The sequence below is a fragment of the Cydia pomonella genome, chromosome 10 (assembly GCF_033807575.1).
Source record: "Cydia pomonella isolate Wapato2018A chromosome 10, ilCydPomo1, whole genome shotgun sequence".
NCBI classification, from domain to species: Eukaryota; Metazoa; Arthropoda; class Insecta; order Lepidoptera; family Tortricidae; genus Cydia; species Cydia pomonella.
Genome location: NC_084712.1, coordinates 14,323,789 through 14,336,985, shown reverse-complemented (window position 1 = coordinate 14,336,985; position 13,197 = coordinate 14,323,789). Strand labels below are relative to the sequence as shown.

Sequence of the window (13,197 nt, the reverse complement as noted above, 5' to 3'; positions counted from 1 at the left end):
ACTATCTATAAACGCCGACATTTACGTAATCAACATGACCCAGACAATAGTTTGGTCAGTAATAATAATCTTTACTTTGCAAATTAATGTACTTATTTAACATGACCTTGTTTCTTGCTGTAAAGTTATAAATATTTACGGTTTACGTCGGAGATTTTCACGACACGAAGTCGCAACGTGATACGCGGTCGCATCGTGCCACAACACGATATCGTATAGTGTAATTGTGTTTTGGCCCATAGACCTGCTGTATCAATAAGTACTATTTTTATAACAAGGGGTGTTCTTGCAAGCTGGTATTTAACTTGCCCCTTTAGTATATTAAACCGCGATTGAGCAAGTACATATGTCGTTTTGAAATAATATATGAAACGACACTGTCAATGGTAGGTATTGTGCAGATAAATGAAAATACTTATTTCAGTACGAAGAAGTTTCAAAGCCTAAAAAAGACATTGTTTTTTTTATGAACTATATTCGTTATTCAAATATTGAATTAGATTGAAGGTAATTTCACGGCACCTATCGATTAATAATTTTATTGAGAGATATTTAGCGACGTGACAGATAGATGGACAGACCGAGTCACGCCATATGGGTGTTTTGTACGGAACCAACAAAAAAAAGAAAAAAGTGCACAAATTATTTCGATTAAAAATTCTAATTATATAATTATCGAATCTGCTCAAAAATTTTATCGATTGAGAAATACAACCTGGCGAGGGCGCTGAGCACCTTGACAAACGGCGTATATACCAAGCTAAAACAGAGACGCCTCGCTCGCTTTCGCTCGCTCAGTCAATAAGTAGGTATCTGTGTCTGGCTTTTTAGTATGAAGGTATAAGAAGGTATAAATTAAGATAATATTGATCGACTTCTGATTATAATTATAAATTATAACCTGTTGTGCTAAGGGTACTTTCCAATCGTATTCTGATCGCGATCGTGTGTGGGTCAAATCTTGGAAGTTAATTTAGAGCCATTTCCCGATTTCCGATTGAACTGAAATTTTGCATACATATGTAAATCGGATGATAATGCAATTTTATGATGACATAGAGCTGAGCACAGGAGACAGTGTAATTGTGTTTGTGGTTGTTAGAATTGTCTCGATGGGTATTTACATAAAAGATTGTACCAAAAATATTTTTTTTGCCAATAACGTATTTCAACACTAGCCAAATTTATGGGCTAAAGTATGCACAAGTATTATTGTACCTATATGTTTATGAGCGGAATTCATATCCTATGATAATTAATAGGAAATATAAGTACTTACACAAAATAACATTATATGATATTTGAGACCCTAAAGTTTATGTCTGTAGTTCTTATTTCACATATTTTTTCCGGCAACAGTTTTTAATATGAGTAACAGTTCTAACCTATTGAGTACTAAATAGTAAATACCTATTAAGGGTCGTCGATTGGGCAACTTGCGGGTACAAGGTACATTATATTATAAACCAGTCTTGTTTCAGGGACCGAAGTCACATACGCTTTAACTAACGACCAGTCGGATTTATTTGAAGCAATGCTAAACGATTTGGAGGCGAACGTCGATACCGTTAAATTTAAAAACTATGGTCTGACAGCTACTACCCTCGAAGATGTTTTTATGTCGTAAGTACAATACTACGTAGTTATAGCTAGCTACATACCTAGCTACATATACTTGGAGGTAACTTAAATTTAAGGATTTTATTCCTTAGACTTACCTACTTCTACCGTATGATGCATTACCTTACTCAATAACAATGACAATGATAGAATTAAGCATACAAACTACCCTTTCCTACTGGCATACTTGCCTTGATCAATCAATGTATGCCTGCCTAATTTATTTAACTTATTTATCAATGTTTTTGTTTATTATTAGACAACAGATCTGAAAAATTTCTGAGAAGGAATAATCCTATTACATGTTGAAAATAATATTTGCTTACTTTACAGAGTCGGCTCGGATGTGGCTCCCACCGCTTTTGACGATGTGGAAACTAATACGTCTGGATTAACTGATGATCTAATAGCGGACATGGATATGTTATCAATGGATCAAAGTAAGAATCAGAGAAATTGAATTATACCATTATAATTAGGCTTGTGAAACATATAAAACTCTTAGTTTCTGGCGACTTCCTCTCCGTAGAAGTAGTACTTCCAAATCCCAATTCCATACCATACCAGTACCACTCATTTTTTTACCCCATAACCTCCTGAGACCCCGCGTACAATTTTTTGTTCATATCACACAGTGACTGAGAGTTCTAAATCCAAAATCAAAACAACTGCTTCTGGGTCTCATCAGGAGGGATGAATTCCGTGATAAAAACTATTCTATATAGGTACTTTCCCGGGACTCAAGCTAACTCTGATCTATCTCCATACCAAATTTAATCTAAGTCGGTTCAAGAGTGAAGAACAGACAGAGAGTTACTTTCACATTTGTAATATTTGTAAGGACGTAAGATCAAATCAACATTTTTCAGTGGACAAGGAACAGGACATGCTAAGTGGGTGTCGGCTCTGGATGCAGCACGTCTTGGCCGTCTGGTTTAAGCTGTGGCTGGTGTGGTCGCGATCATGGATGCTGCTACTGATGCAGGTACGGAAAAAACTAGATCTTCTTAATTTACACGACGTAAAGCAAATATATTCTCCAGGGTTTCTCCATGAACGATAGGAATTTTATGTGCATTGTTGCTAGTCTTGGGTAAGTTTTTCCTGAATCTCCCATGGTGTCCCATTTGCGCCTTTCGTCTTAAGGCTCGTTAACAAACGAATTTATCCTATATTTCTGCAGGTGCTAGTGCCACTGCTAATGATCAACATCACGCTTGGGATTCTCCAGTGGGTCATGTCGGTGCAGCCGACGGTCATACCGAGGGCGCTAACGCTTGCACAAGGGTAAGTCATGATTACTAGAACTATACTAGAACTGACAGATATGGATCTAATTATATGTAATCTACACAAACCAAATTTATAAAAGTTCATGTTTATGAAAAGTTGGTAAGTCTCCTATTTTATGAGGCCACGACAACGACACGATTTACCGTTACGATTAATAAAAGGCACCTACATTTATGAGATTGTATACAGTATTGTGGACGATATCGTCTACCATATACCATTACCGTTCACGTTAGGTACTATAAAAGTGATGGCATACAATCTCAAAGATTTAGATCCCCTGCTCTATTGTGACGATTTATCGCGTCGTTGCCGTGAACGACATCGGTAAAGTATAAAAGCACAAAATGATTATTTTATGTCTTCTCGCTGATTTGTTAGGTACTTACCTAAAACCTTATGTATTTAAGTGACTGTAACGTATGAAATACCTTTTAATCCGTGTTATAATTTATTTTAGTGTTAACGATTTGATAACATTTACAGTTTTGTAGAAACGGAAACAGTACTCTCTTACAATGGTACTTCGCACAACTCGATTGGTGGACTCGCCAAGGCCGCATACGAATACGTGTTCAGTTCGAGTAATATTGAAACTATGAAGATTACAGTCGTGGAGAATGAAGCCGTCGATGACTACTATTTGTATAGGGTAATTTTCATATTCATTTATATTCGGCGCCACAACCTTAGCCGATGCCCGGTAAGATAGCGCCACTCTTTGATATTTAACAAATTTAACACATAACAGTGAAAGAATAAGGATTGTGTCGAAAGATGGCAGTAAATTTACTGTGGCTACAAAATTTTCTTGGACAATCCACTTCTATTTCTAAATCTCTTTGGTGTACCTAATAAGTCATATCTATTATTTGCTACACCTTTTCCAGGGTCCATATATATAAAATACCTGCATACGCAAATAATAAAGATCTCTATCTATCTAATTATATGCAAAAGTGCGAAACCACGCCATCTTTTAGTTGCGAGTTGACATTACTTCCATTGACACGCACTTATAAAGACATTCCCATGCTAATGCGTGCTTATGGTAGAATTCTCGAGGCGGGAAATCTCGAAAAATTCGTCCCTTGCCGAGGCGGAAAAAAAAACTCAATGCCTCGAGAGCTCGAGAAATAAATCTCTTGTTATAGTAAAAAGAAAACACGCGTATGACACGTGATGCGTCTATACTCTATACTGTGTTTCTTTAGGTATTTAAATAAATGTAAACTAGTTAACCAACCCAATAATAGACTACTATTGATCCGTCCCCTATCGTTCTGGCTTCAACAGATTTTCATATTATGTAACTTTTGAACTACTTCATCAAATGTCTAAAGAATTTAAGGTTTAATACTATGCATCCTTTAGCATTAGAAAAAGGTAAACAGTCTTAACGCGTCTTTTATAAAAAACGCTTAAAAATAGTAACTATTACTGTTGAAAGCAAAATAAGGTAAGTGACTGTAAAGTGTAATATGATTTATAATTGTTACATATTTGCCTCGATTTATTTTTCAACGGTGTTTTCCAATAAAAAGACACGTCCAGATTAGATCGCTATCTTATTTCTAATGCTAGATGACGAATTACAGGGCCATGTAATAACAAATATTACAAACCTAATTTACTTTTAATAAATAAGCACAATTTTAGCAGCTTTATAACGTTGAGTAAGTTTATTACATAGTAAATCTTCTGTAAGTTTGTCACATCGAGTAAAATTAATTCACTTGAATATTCTTGCCTAATAAAACACCACATTGTGGTTTGTTTACATTTTGTTAAATACCTAAAGAAAGCTACACTATAGCATTATATTACATCGCCGACGCGCACGCCTGCACCTATAGTTTTTTGTTTGTTGTTGAATTTTTGATTATTAAGTGCAATTTATGGTAATTAAAAATTGAACATTTGTATGGTTATTGATCTCACCTACGACTTCTATGCATCTGATTTGTAATAAGGCAAAACAAATTAAATAACATCATGTAATTTGAGACTTTCAAAATTTCTCGAGATACTCGAGAAACTCGACAAATCCTGGTCGAGAATTCCCGTGCCTCGAGAAATAAAAAGGGTCGAGAAACCAGAAACCCTATGCGTGCTATATAAATATGATACAATGTTCTCCTTCGAAATATTACGATAAATAACTGGCAATTTTGTAGACTAATGAACCCTCGCAAATGGCATTTCTACGAAGCCGAATGCTCATCGGAGCCACGTTCGATGAGGACTCTGCCACGGCTTGGTTCAGCAACTTCGGATACCACGATGTGGCCATCTCGCTGAGCGCCGTGCACCAGGCTCTGCTCAAGGCGTGGGACCCGAACGCCACTCTCAGCGTGTTCAACTACCCGCTTGAAGTTAATTATGTGGATCAGGTAAAATCCTTATTTTTCAACTCTATTCATTATGTTTTCTTGTTGTTGATGATGTTTTCATGTATGTGCGAATTGCCCAATTAGGATGAAGTAAAATGCTAGAAAAAAATCTGACTTTGCCGCTATATTTAAAAATGATATTTAGGTACTTTTCCGCTTATTGGTTTTACTGTGAGAACAGAGAACGCGCTCGTGTTTGTTATTTAAATTATGATATATTATGCTAACTAAATTATGATATATTTTTTAGAGCAACATGCAGTCCTATGTTGCATATCTTTCCATGCAACTCTCATCGGGCATAGCAAGCAGTCTTGGCATCGTGAGCGCAGTTTTCGTTATGTTCTATATCAAGGTAAGAGTCGGTATTTAGCAACAATAATATTAAAGCAATTTATATTTATTTCGACAAAAATCTGGTACTCTTATATGTTATGAAGCGTACTTAAATCGATATACCTACGTATCCCATCCAAGATTTCAGTACGTTATTAACGTATGTATAGGTGTGTAGATACCGAAAATACTATACGGAAATTAACTGTATATATTTTAATTACCTACCTGGTATAATTGATAGTTTTTTCACTAACAGGAACGCATTCTTCGAGCCAAGCTCCTTCAAAAGGCCGCTGGCATCCAGCCGATCGTCATGTGGGGCAGCGCCGCGGTGTTCGACTGGGCGTGGTTCTGCATCATCTCTGTGACAATCGTCATCTCTTGTGTAGCCTTCCAGGTTATTGGTCTCAGCACGGTTTCAGAATTAGGTAGGTATTGGTTAATGTTTAGTCACATTCAGTACAAATGAATACTTATAGCATTAAATGAAAACATAAGAGACATAAACTCCCACTCTAGATTTTAATGGTGACCATTTAGATCAGTTATTTATTGATGATATTTATGATTATACCTATATGCATTACGTCAATATAAGGCCCAAAACTGAAAGAGCTGATATATAATGTTGCTATGATCTTATTTGTTAAATAAACATTTAACCTTTCGTAAATGTGTTACTTACATCTAGCATGCACATAATTTTAAAACATTATTCGTTTAAAATGGCCAGGTCGGATGTACTTAGCTCTGATGTTGTACGGCGCCGCGATGCTGCCGCTGCACTATCTAATGTCGTTCCTGTTCAGCGGGCCTGCAATGGGCTTCGTCGCCGTGTTCTTCATTAACGTTCTATTGGGTAAGGAAGTGCAATTTGCTATTGTTTGGTGGGACGCACTGGGCCATTAGGGTTTATGATAGGGCTAAGCCAGTTTTGACAACGCAATAAAACTACTCCTTTATGTCGTAAAATTCAATGTAAGTCCTCTGACTTAGCCATAGTTTTTATGAAACGCGATAAAAAAAAATACATTATACGTTATCAAAGAAATCTTTATTTATGTATAAACTACGAATAATCGACTTTCGAAAATGGAGGGAATAAAAAATATTTCTCATAAATTCAGTATGAAAAAATGTCCCAAAAAAATTACAATTGGCCATCTCTCTCGAGGTCTCCGGGAGTGATGACCATACCACTACAGGAGAGTCGGCCATAAGTTAACTCTTCAGTTTACGAGTATGTGTTTGTTTCTTTTTTTGCCCAAGTGCGATCTCTTCTCTAGACCCCAATGCCAACAGCGCACTTAAACCAATCTTTTTTTTCCCTTTCCACACCCGCAATAGTTATTATTCTCAATTACCTTTTTTTTTCGTTATCATGCATAGGGGGACATCGTCATTGCTCTCCGATAACCTTCGGAATACTCTATCTGTGATAGATAAATCTTCTTCACTGTCTTCCTCCACAGCCATATGGCCATAATACCACTACAAAATCTGGCCATCTCTACATTTCGTCTGGAAGAGATAACCACGCCTAAATTTTATATAAGTTAAGCCTCGAACTTCCTTATAGAGTTAGAGGTTAGAACAAAACTACAAGCGTCGTATCTTTTGCAACAAAAGCAAATAACACCATTATTTTACTCACTATATTATTTTAGTCACTATTAGCATCAACGCCATATAAAATAAAATCTCTTTAAAATTTATTTTTCATTAGTCAAAACCATTTTCGTTTTTTGTCGCTAAAGTTTTGGTCGCATTCTTGCTCCCAGTTAGAAGCGTACTAAACAATTACTAGCGACACCTAGTACCGGTCCTAGGTCCAATCATATCGCCCTTACGGTCATCTACCCCGGAATCACCCGACAATATGGTAGAAAACCAAATGGACAAATACCATCTGACAAGACTGTGCTTAAGTTAGTCTTAAGTTTTGTTCTTTTTTTTATGTATTTTTGTGTACTGACCTAAATAAACACATTCTTACAAGCACAAACTAAAGATATGGTTATGGGTTTTTGTTGCTTGACAATAAATTAGGTACTTATTGCTATAATAGGTATGTTATCTCTGCATTGCGTTTTTCTCGAAATGCAATACAGTTTTGTGGACTCGTTTCAGGTCAAATGGGTCCACAGATCGTGGAGGCGCTACTATCTCCTCAGTTAGACACGGAGCACGTGGCGGAGATCCTCGACTACATATTGCAGATATTCCCGCTCTACAGTCTCATCAGATCCATCACGTGAGTATGACAGGAGCCTCACCCAGTTCAGGTGGGTCAGCAGATCGTGTAAGCACTGCTCTCTCCCTAGCTGGACATGGAGCACGGGGTGAAGATCGTAGACTACATACTGCAGATGTTCCCGCTCTACAGTCTCGTCAGATACATGAAGTCAGTTTGTCAGGAGTTTTGTTCGATGAGTTCGATTAGGTAGACGGGTCACATCTTCGTGGTGGGTCGAAACGTACTTTTATAAATTAATATATCTCCTTTGGGCCTACACACACTACTCTCGAGCTACGGAGCCGCAATCGCCCTAGGAGGGGGGGGGGGGGGGGGCAAATTTGCACCCTCTGTGCACGAGGCACAGCCTCTCGATTCTTCAGCTCGAAAATACACGGAGTGTGTGTGCCTTGTGCTCTGCCTGTGTAATGCGTGAGCCACCCGCAGTACACTTAGACGGCATATTTACACTCATGAAGCGTGTGATTCTTTGCAAGTGATTCTAGGCTGTAGTTTAATCGGAAAACATTGTTTCAGATTTCTAAGCCACGTAGGCTTGACGGAGTGGTCGTGCTTGCAAGCATGTGATTACCTATCAGCCGTCTTGCCCATTGGCGAGTGCTCCATGCAGACCATGTGCCATTATAACTACACTGCTTGCTGCGGTAAATACTTATACTCGTACTGTGCTTAGTAGCTACGCTTTACTAAAAAGAAGCGAAAGCCACTGACGGGCACGAACCAAGTCAAGTCGAATTGTAATTAAGTTTGTGCCCTCGTCGGCGTCGAATTAAGATTCTGTACACTTTTTCGCTAGGATCGGTCTGGCCTAGTCCGATTAGGGCACATTTTTTCTTTCGGAGTTGTTATTGATTCCGAAAAAAATTACAGGCCTTGAAGACCCCTTTTTGTTTTGAAAGACCTACCCGACACCCCACACCATAGGAATAAAGCGAAATAAAAGTGTGATCCCTACTTTACGTGTAGTGGAGGAAGCCTAAAAAAATTTCTAGTTTTTATTTTACCATTTATATTTTAAGTATCCATGTCAAATTGCATCTTTCTAGCACTAACTTTCACCGAACAAAGCCTCGGACCGGACTGACCGATAGACATGATGAAAGGACCTTTACACCCCCTAAATACTACCTACTAAATAAGTAATTAACCTGTATATTTTTGCTAGCTACACTTACTAGTGCCTATAGTCTGTCAAGACATTTCCGCCAGTAGTTAGAAAACAGCAACAAATTTAATAATGTAGGCGCGAAGGGTTATTTTCCCATAGAAAATTTTAAATTCGCGCTATTGTCTACTGACAAACTTACTTGACCGGCTATATGTATAAAATGATTACAGTACGAGACGACCCCTTTTTCGAGTGGGAAGAGCCTGGCATTCTGCGCTACCTGACTTGCATGTTGGTTTCCTGCGTGGTCTTCTGGACCGTGCTCATGTTCATTGAATACGATGTATACCACAAGGTAATAGTTTCTGAATATCAGGTCCATATTGGGTTGCATAAAAGTTTAAGTCATATCTTTGATACGTATAACAACTTGTGTCATAATCATCATTGCGCATACAAATGAAAAGTCATATTATATTGTGTCATATATTTTTAGCCATAATATTTGATCACATACATAGCAGTTGTCATATATTTTTTGTGCATACCTAACGAACCTAACCTAAAATTTTATGCGAATTAAATGTATGACTATAAAAATTATGACATAACTCATTTCACTTTAACTCATTTATGACAAAAACCCAGTTATGCTCAGGAAAAATTGTGGCTAAAGATTTTTATGACTTACAATTTTATGCATAAAGTGTTATGACAATTAAAAATATGACAAAAGTTGTTATGTGACCAGAGGGAGTCCCATGAATATCTGAATACCACACAATAAATAAGAAATGTGTTGATTGATGCTGAAAGTTAATCGTATGTTTTATCAAACCTCTATAAATAAATGATTTCCTGCAGATCTTTAACTGGACGAAAACCCCACCGCCTCTCGACGAAAGCACCATAGACCCTGACGTTGTAGCCGAGATGAAACACGTCGAGCAAATCAGCAAGGCCAACTTAACACAGCAGAGCCTTGTGGCTAAGGGCCTATCGAAATACTACGGGAAGCATTTAGCTGTCAATCAGGTTTCTTTCAGTAAGTGGGACACCTATTCGGTTGATGTGCAGTAAACGCACATAAAATTACAGTCGTATTATGTAGGTACCTAGTAGTACCTATAGGTACTGAAGTTTTTCCACGCGATTTCGGGGTTGGTCCCATAGTAAAAGTTGCTCAGTATGACCTATATATTTACCCCGTAAATTATTGAAGTTGACTAAATAAACACCCTGTATAGGTACCTAGTCCTTCACGAACCAATTATAAGGACCTACAATTTGTTTGCAGCGGTGGCAGATGGGGAAGTATTTGGTCTCTTGGGGGTGAACGGCGCTGGCAAGACGACTACCTTCAAAATGCTGATGGGCGACGAAACCATCTCCAGTGGAGACGCCTTCGTTAGTGGCTACTCTGTGAAAACAGATATCAATTCTGTACATGAGAATATAGGTGAGTTTTGGACGGTATCTATGAATAAGTATCTCTTAGATTTAGGTACTTCCGATTATTAGGTACAAATACTTACTAAACCCCATTATTAAAAATAGTTAAAAAAATTATGACACTCTCAGATTCAATCAGATTCCAAATACTGATTCGTTCGTCCATAGTACGACGATCTATCGTAAGATCGTCCCTAAGACTACGGAGTTATCGGGGTTGGACCTGACTAGTAGGTAGATTTTCAGTCACCTCATCAAACTGGACAAATTTACATCGGACAGGGTCGAAGAATGCAACGTCTGTTATTCGGAATGAAATACTCTCCAAATTCAATAATTATTCATTGTAAATAGATCTGGCCGTCCAATACGCAATAAGTAATTAGTAATCGTTTGGTTTAGGGTACTGCCCGCAGTTCGACGCTGTTTTCGGCGAGCTGACGGGCCGGGAGACGCTACGACTGTTCACTATGCTACGCGGTCTGCCGACCCAGTACGCCTCCATGCGAGCGGACCTGCTCGCAGACTCGCTAGGCTTCACCAAGCACCTAGATAAGCGGGTAAAGAACCATTGCTCAATCTAGGCAACTGTTTAACGTGGTGTTCAGCAGGCCGCCTGACACTTAAATTGTTCACGTCCTTTATTATCCTCTTAAGCGTCACGTTTATACTTATACACCTTGTTACACCGTGACGGCTAGGGCAATAGACGATAAAAGCGCGCCGATAGGCATCCAATATAACGTGGTGACGTTGCGCGCGGACATGCTCCTGGATGCGCTTGGCATCACCGTTACATCTAGAGCAGCGGGTACGTAGGAATTGGGATGGTGATATTGGAGATGTGGGTGGCTGTGGTTAATTTAATGTTTCTAATTGCAGGTAGAGCAGTACTCGGGAGGTAATAAACGAAAGCTTAGCACGGCTATAGCGTTGCTTGGATTCACGCGACTTGTATTCGTGGACGAGCCAACGACGGGAGTAGACCCTGCAGCTAAGCGACAGGTTCGTAAAAAATTATGTTCGAGTGACTTCACTTCACCATCACATATCTTATACCTTTAAACGAGCAATTCTTGTATATATATCTTCTTGTATATATTTCTGTGATCTCGGAAACGGCTCTAACGATTTCGCTGAAATTTGGTATATGGGGGTTTTTGGGGGTATACAATCTATCTAGATTAGTCTTATGTTTGGGAAAACGCGTGTTTTCGAGTTTTCATGCGTTTTTCTTTCGACGCAGAATATGGTCGCTAATTTCGTGTTGCCGGCTACTGACTGTCTGGTCCAGCGGGTTAAGACGCGGACTGCTAAACGAGTGTTACGGGTTCGAATCTCGCCCGGTGACTAACTTTTGTTTTTTTTTTATATGTTCAAGTTTATATATAATTTTTTAATTTTTATTGTTTTAGACGAGTTTCATTTAGTAAAAAAATGTAGTTAAGATTATCACCTATACACCACCATATTACAATAAATAGTTATAACCGAGCAAAGCTCGGTCGCCCAGGTACTTATGGTTTAAGAGTCACAAGAACTTAGTCCCCGCTGCCATAAAATCGTAGTTACGCTCTCATTTAAAAACGATAAGATTACATGATGAAATATCATGAAATTTGGCATGGACATTAAAGTACCTAACGTTTATCTGTGTCTGGTATACCTAATATTAGTTTTCTGCTAGAAATTGTATTTTATGCAATCGTGATATAAGTAATAGAGACCGTGTTTAGGTCATGAAGCTTGATGACTGGCCTTATGAAGGGACGAGATTGAAAAGCTTGATTATATCACTATATTATAGAATACTTTTTCTACTATAAAAACCTATAAAATATTTAAAGAAAATTAGGTAAGTATCTCAGTAGTACGAAAGACATCAACGCGTGCATAATATATAAATATTACGCATGAAATAGTAGCGCGTTGTAGTTTTTTCAACTGGACCGCGGCGCTACATGATTGGACAAATTTATTATAATCGATTACATCGTTTGCTTATTAGTATTATAGTTGAGTTAATAATTATAGTATTACTGCTTTATTTTAATTGTAAGGAATTCCTAGTATTACGTGAATGCTATTTTGTGTTTGACTATGTATTTATTTTAGTAATTAGTTTTTAGAATATCAATAATGTTGCTATACCCTGACAGGGTAACCTGCACTTAATACATGTTAACACCTTAATGTAACCATGGTTCTGCAATAAACGAAATGAAATGAGTTGGAGGCCTATATATGAAAAGTACGCAAATACAGTTTAGTATACGAATTCTTAATTCAACCATTACAGTCGACGAGTAGAAAAATGCACTTTAAAGTGGGAGCGTAACTTCCGTTGCATGGCGGCGGCTAAGTACCTATTTGTGACTTAGATTTTCACCTATAGGTAAGTACTTATGTAGGTATTCATTTAATGTGCATTCTGTGGTCGGCAGGTCTGGCGTGCCATTCGCGGCGCGCGGCGCGCGGGACGCGGCGTGGTGCTGACGTCACACAGCATGGAGGAGTGCGAGGCGCTCTGCTCGCGGCTCACCATCATGGTCAACGGCAACTTCCAGTGTCTCGGCACGCCGCAACACTTGAAGAACAAGTTCTCTGAAGGTAAATGTCTACTTGGCGAAATCGAGTGAGGAGGTGAAGATATGTATTCTTGTAAAAACAACACCACGTATGCGTGATCTAGACATTGAGTAATTCTATAACAGCGCCATCTATGATTTAGAGCT

At 38.3% G+C, this 13,197-nt stretch overlaps 1 protein-coding gene across 1 annotated transcript in view; it reads left to right on the top strand.

The window, feature by feature from the left end:
* LOC133522193 (phospholipid-transporting ATPase ABCA3-like) overlaps positions 1 to 13,197 on the top strand; it is a 32,432-nt gene that overhangs the window by 17,083 nt on the left and 2,152 nt on the right. The window contains exons 15-31 of the mRNA XM_061857424.1: positions 1,482 to 1,623; positions 1,954 to 2,060; positions 2,490 to 2,605; positions 2,804 to 2,907; positions 3,400 to 3,565; positions 5,091 to 5,306; positions 5,557 to 5,661; positions 5,902 to 6,073; positions 6,379 to 6,504; positions 7,776 to 7,899; positions 8,419 to 8,546; positions 9,241 to 9,365; positions 9,875 to 10,055; positions 10,308 to 10,469; positions 10,865 to 11,022; positions 11,345 to 11,467; positions 12,907 to 13,072. Coding sequence (XP_061713408.1) covers positions 1,482 to 1,623; positions 1,954 to 2,060; positions 2,490 to 2,605; positions 2,804 to 2,907; positions 3,400 to 3,565; positions 5,091 to 5,306; positions 5,557 to 5,661; positions 5,902 to 6,073; positions 6,379 to 6,504; positions 7,776 to 7,899; positions 8,419 to 8,546; positions 9,241 to 9,365; positions 9,875 to 10,055; positions 10,308 to 10,469; positions 10,865 to 11,022; positions 11,345 to 11,467; positions 12,907 to 13,072 — 2,421 coding nt within the window. The remainder of the gene's footprint in view (positions 1 to 1,481; positions 1,624 to 1,953; positions 2,061 to 2,489; positions 2,606 to 2,803; positions 2,908 to 3,399; positions 3,566 to 5,090; positions 5,307 to 5,556; positions 5,662 to 5,901; positions 6,074 to 6,378; positions 6,505 to 7,775; positions 7,900 to 8,418; positions 8,547 to 9,240; positions 9,366 to 9,874; positions 10,056 to 10,307; positions 10,470 to 10,864; positions 11,023 to 11,344; positions 11,468 to 12,906; positions 13,073 to 13,197) is intronic.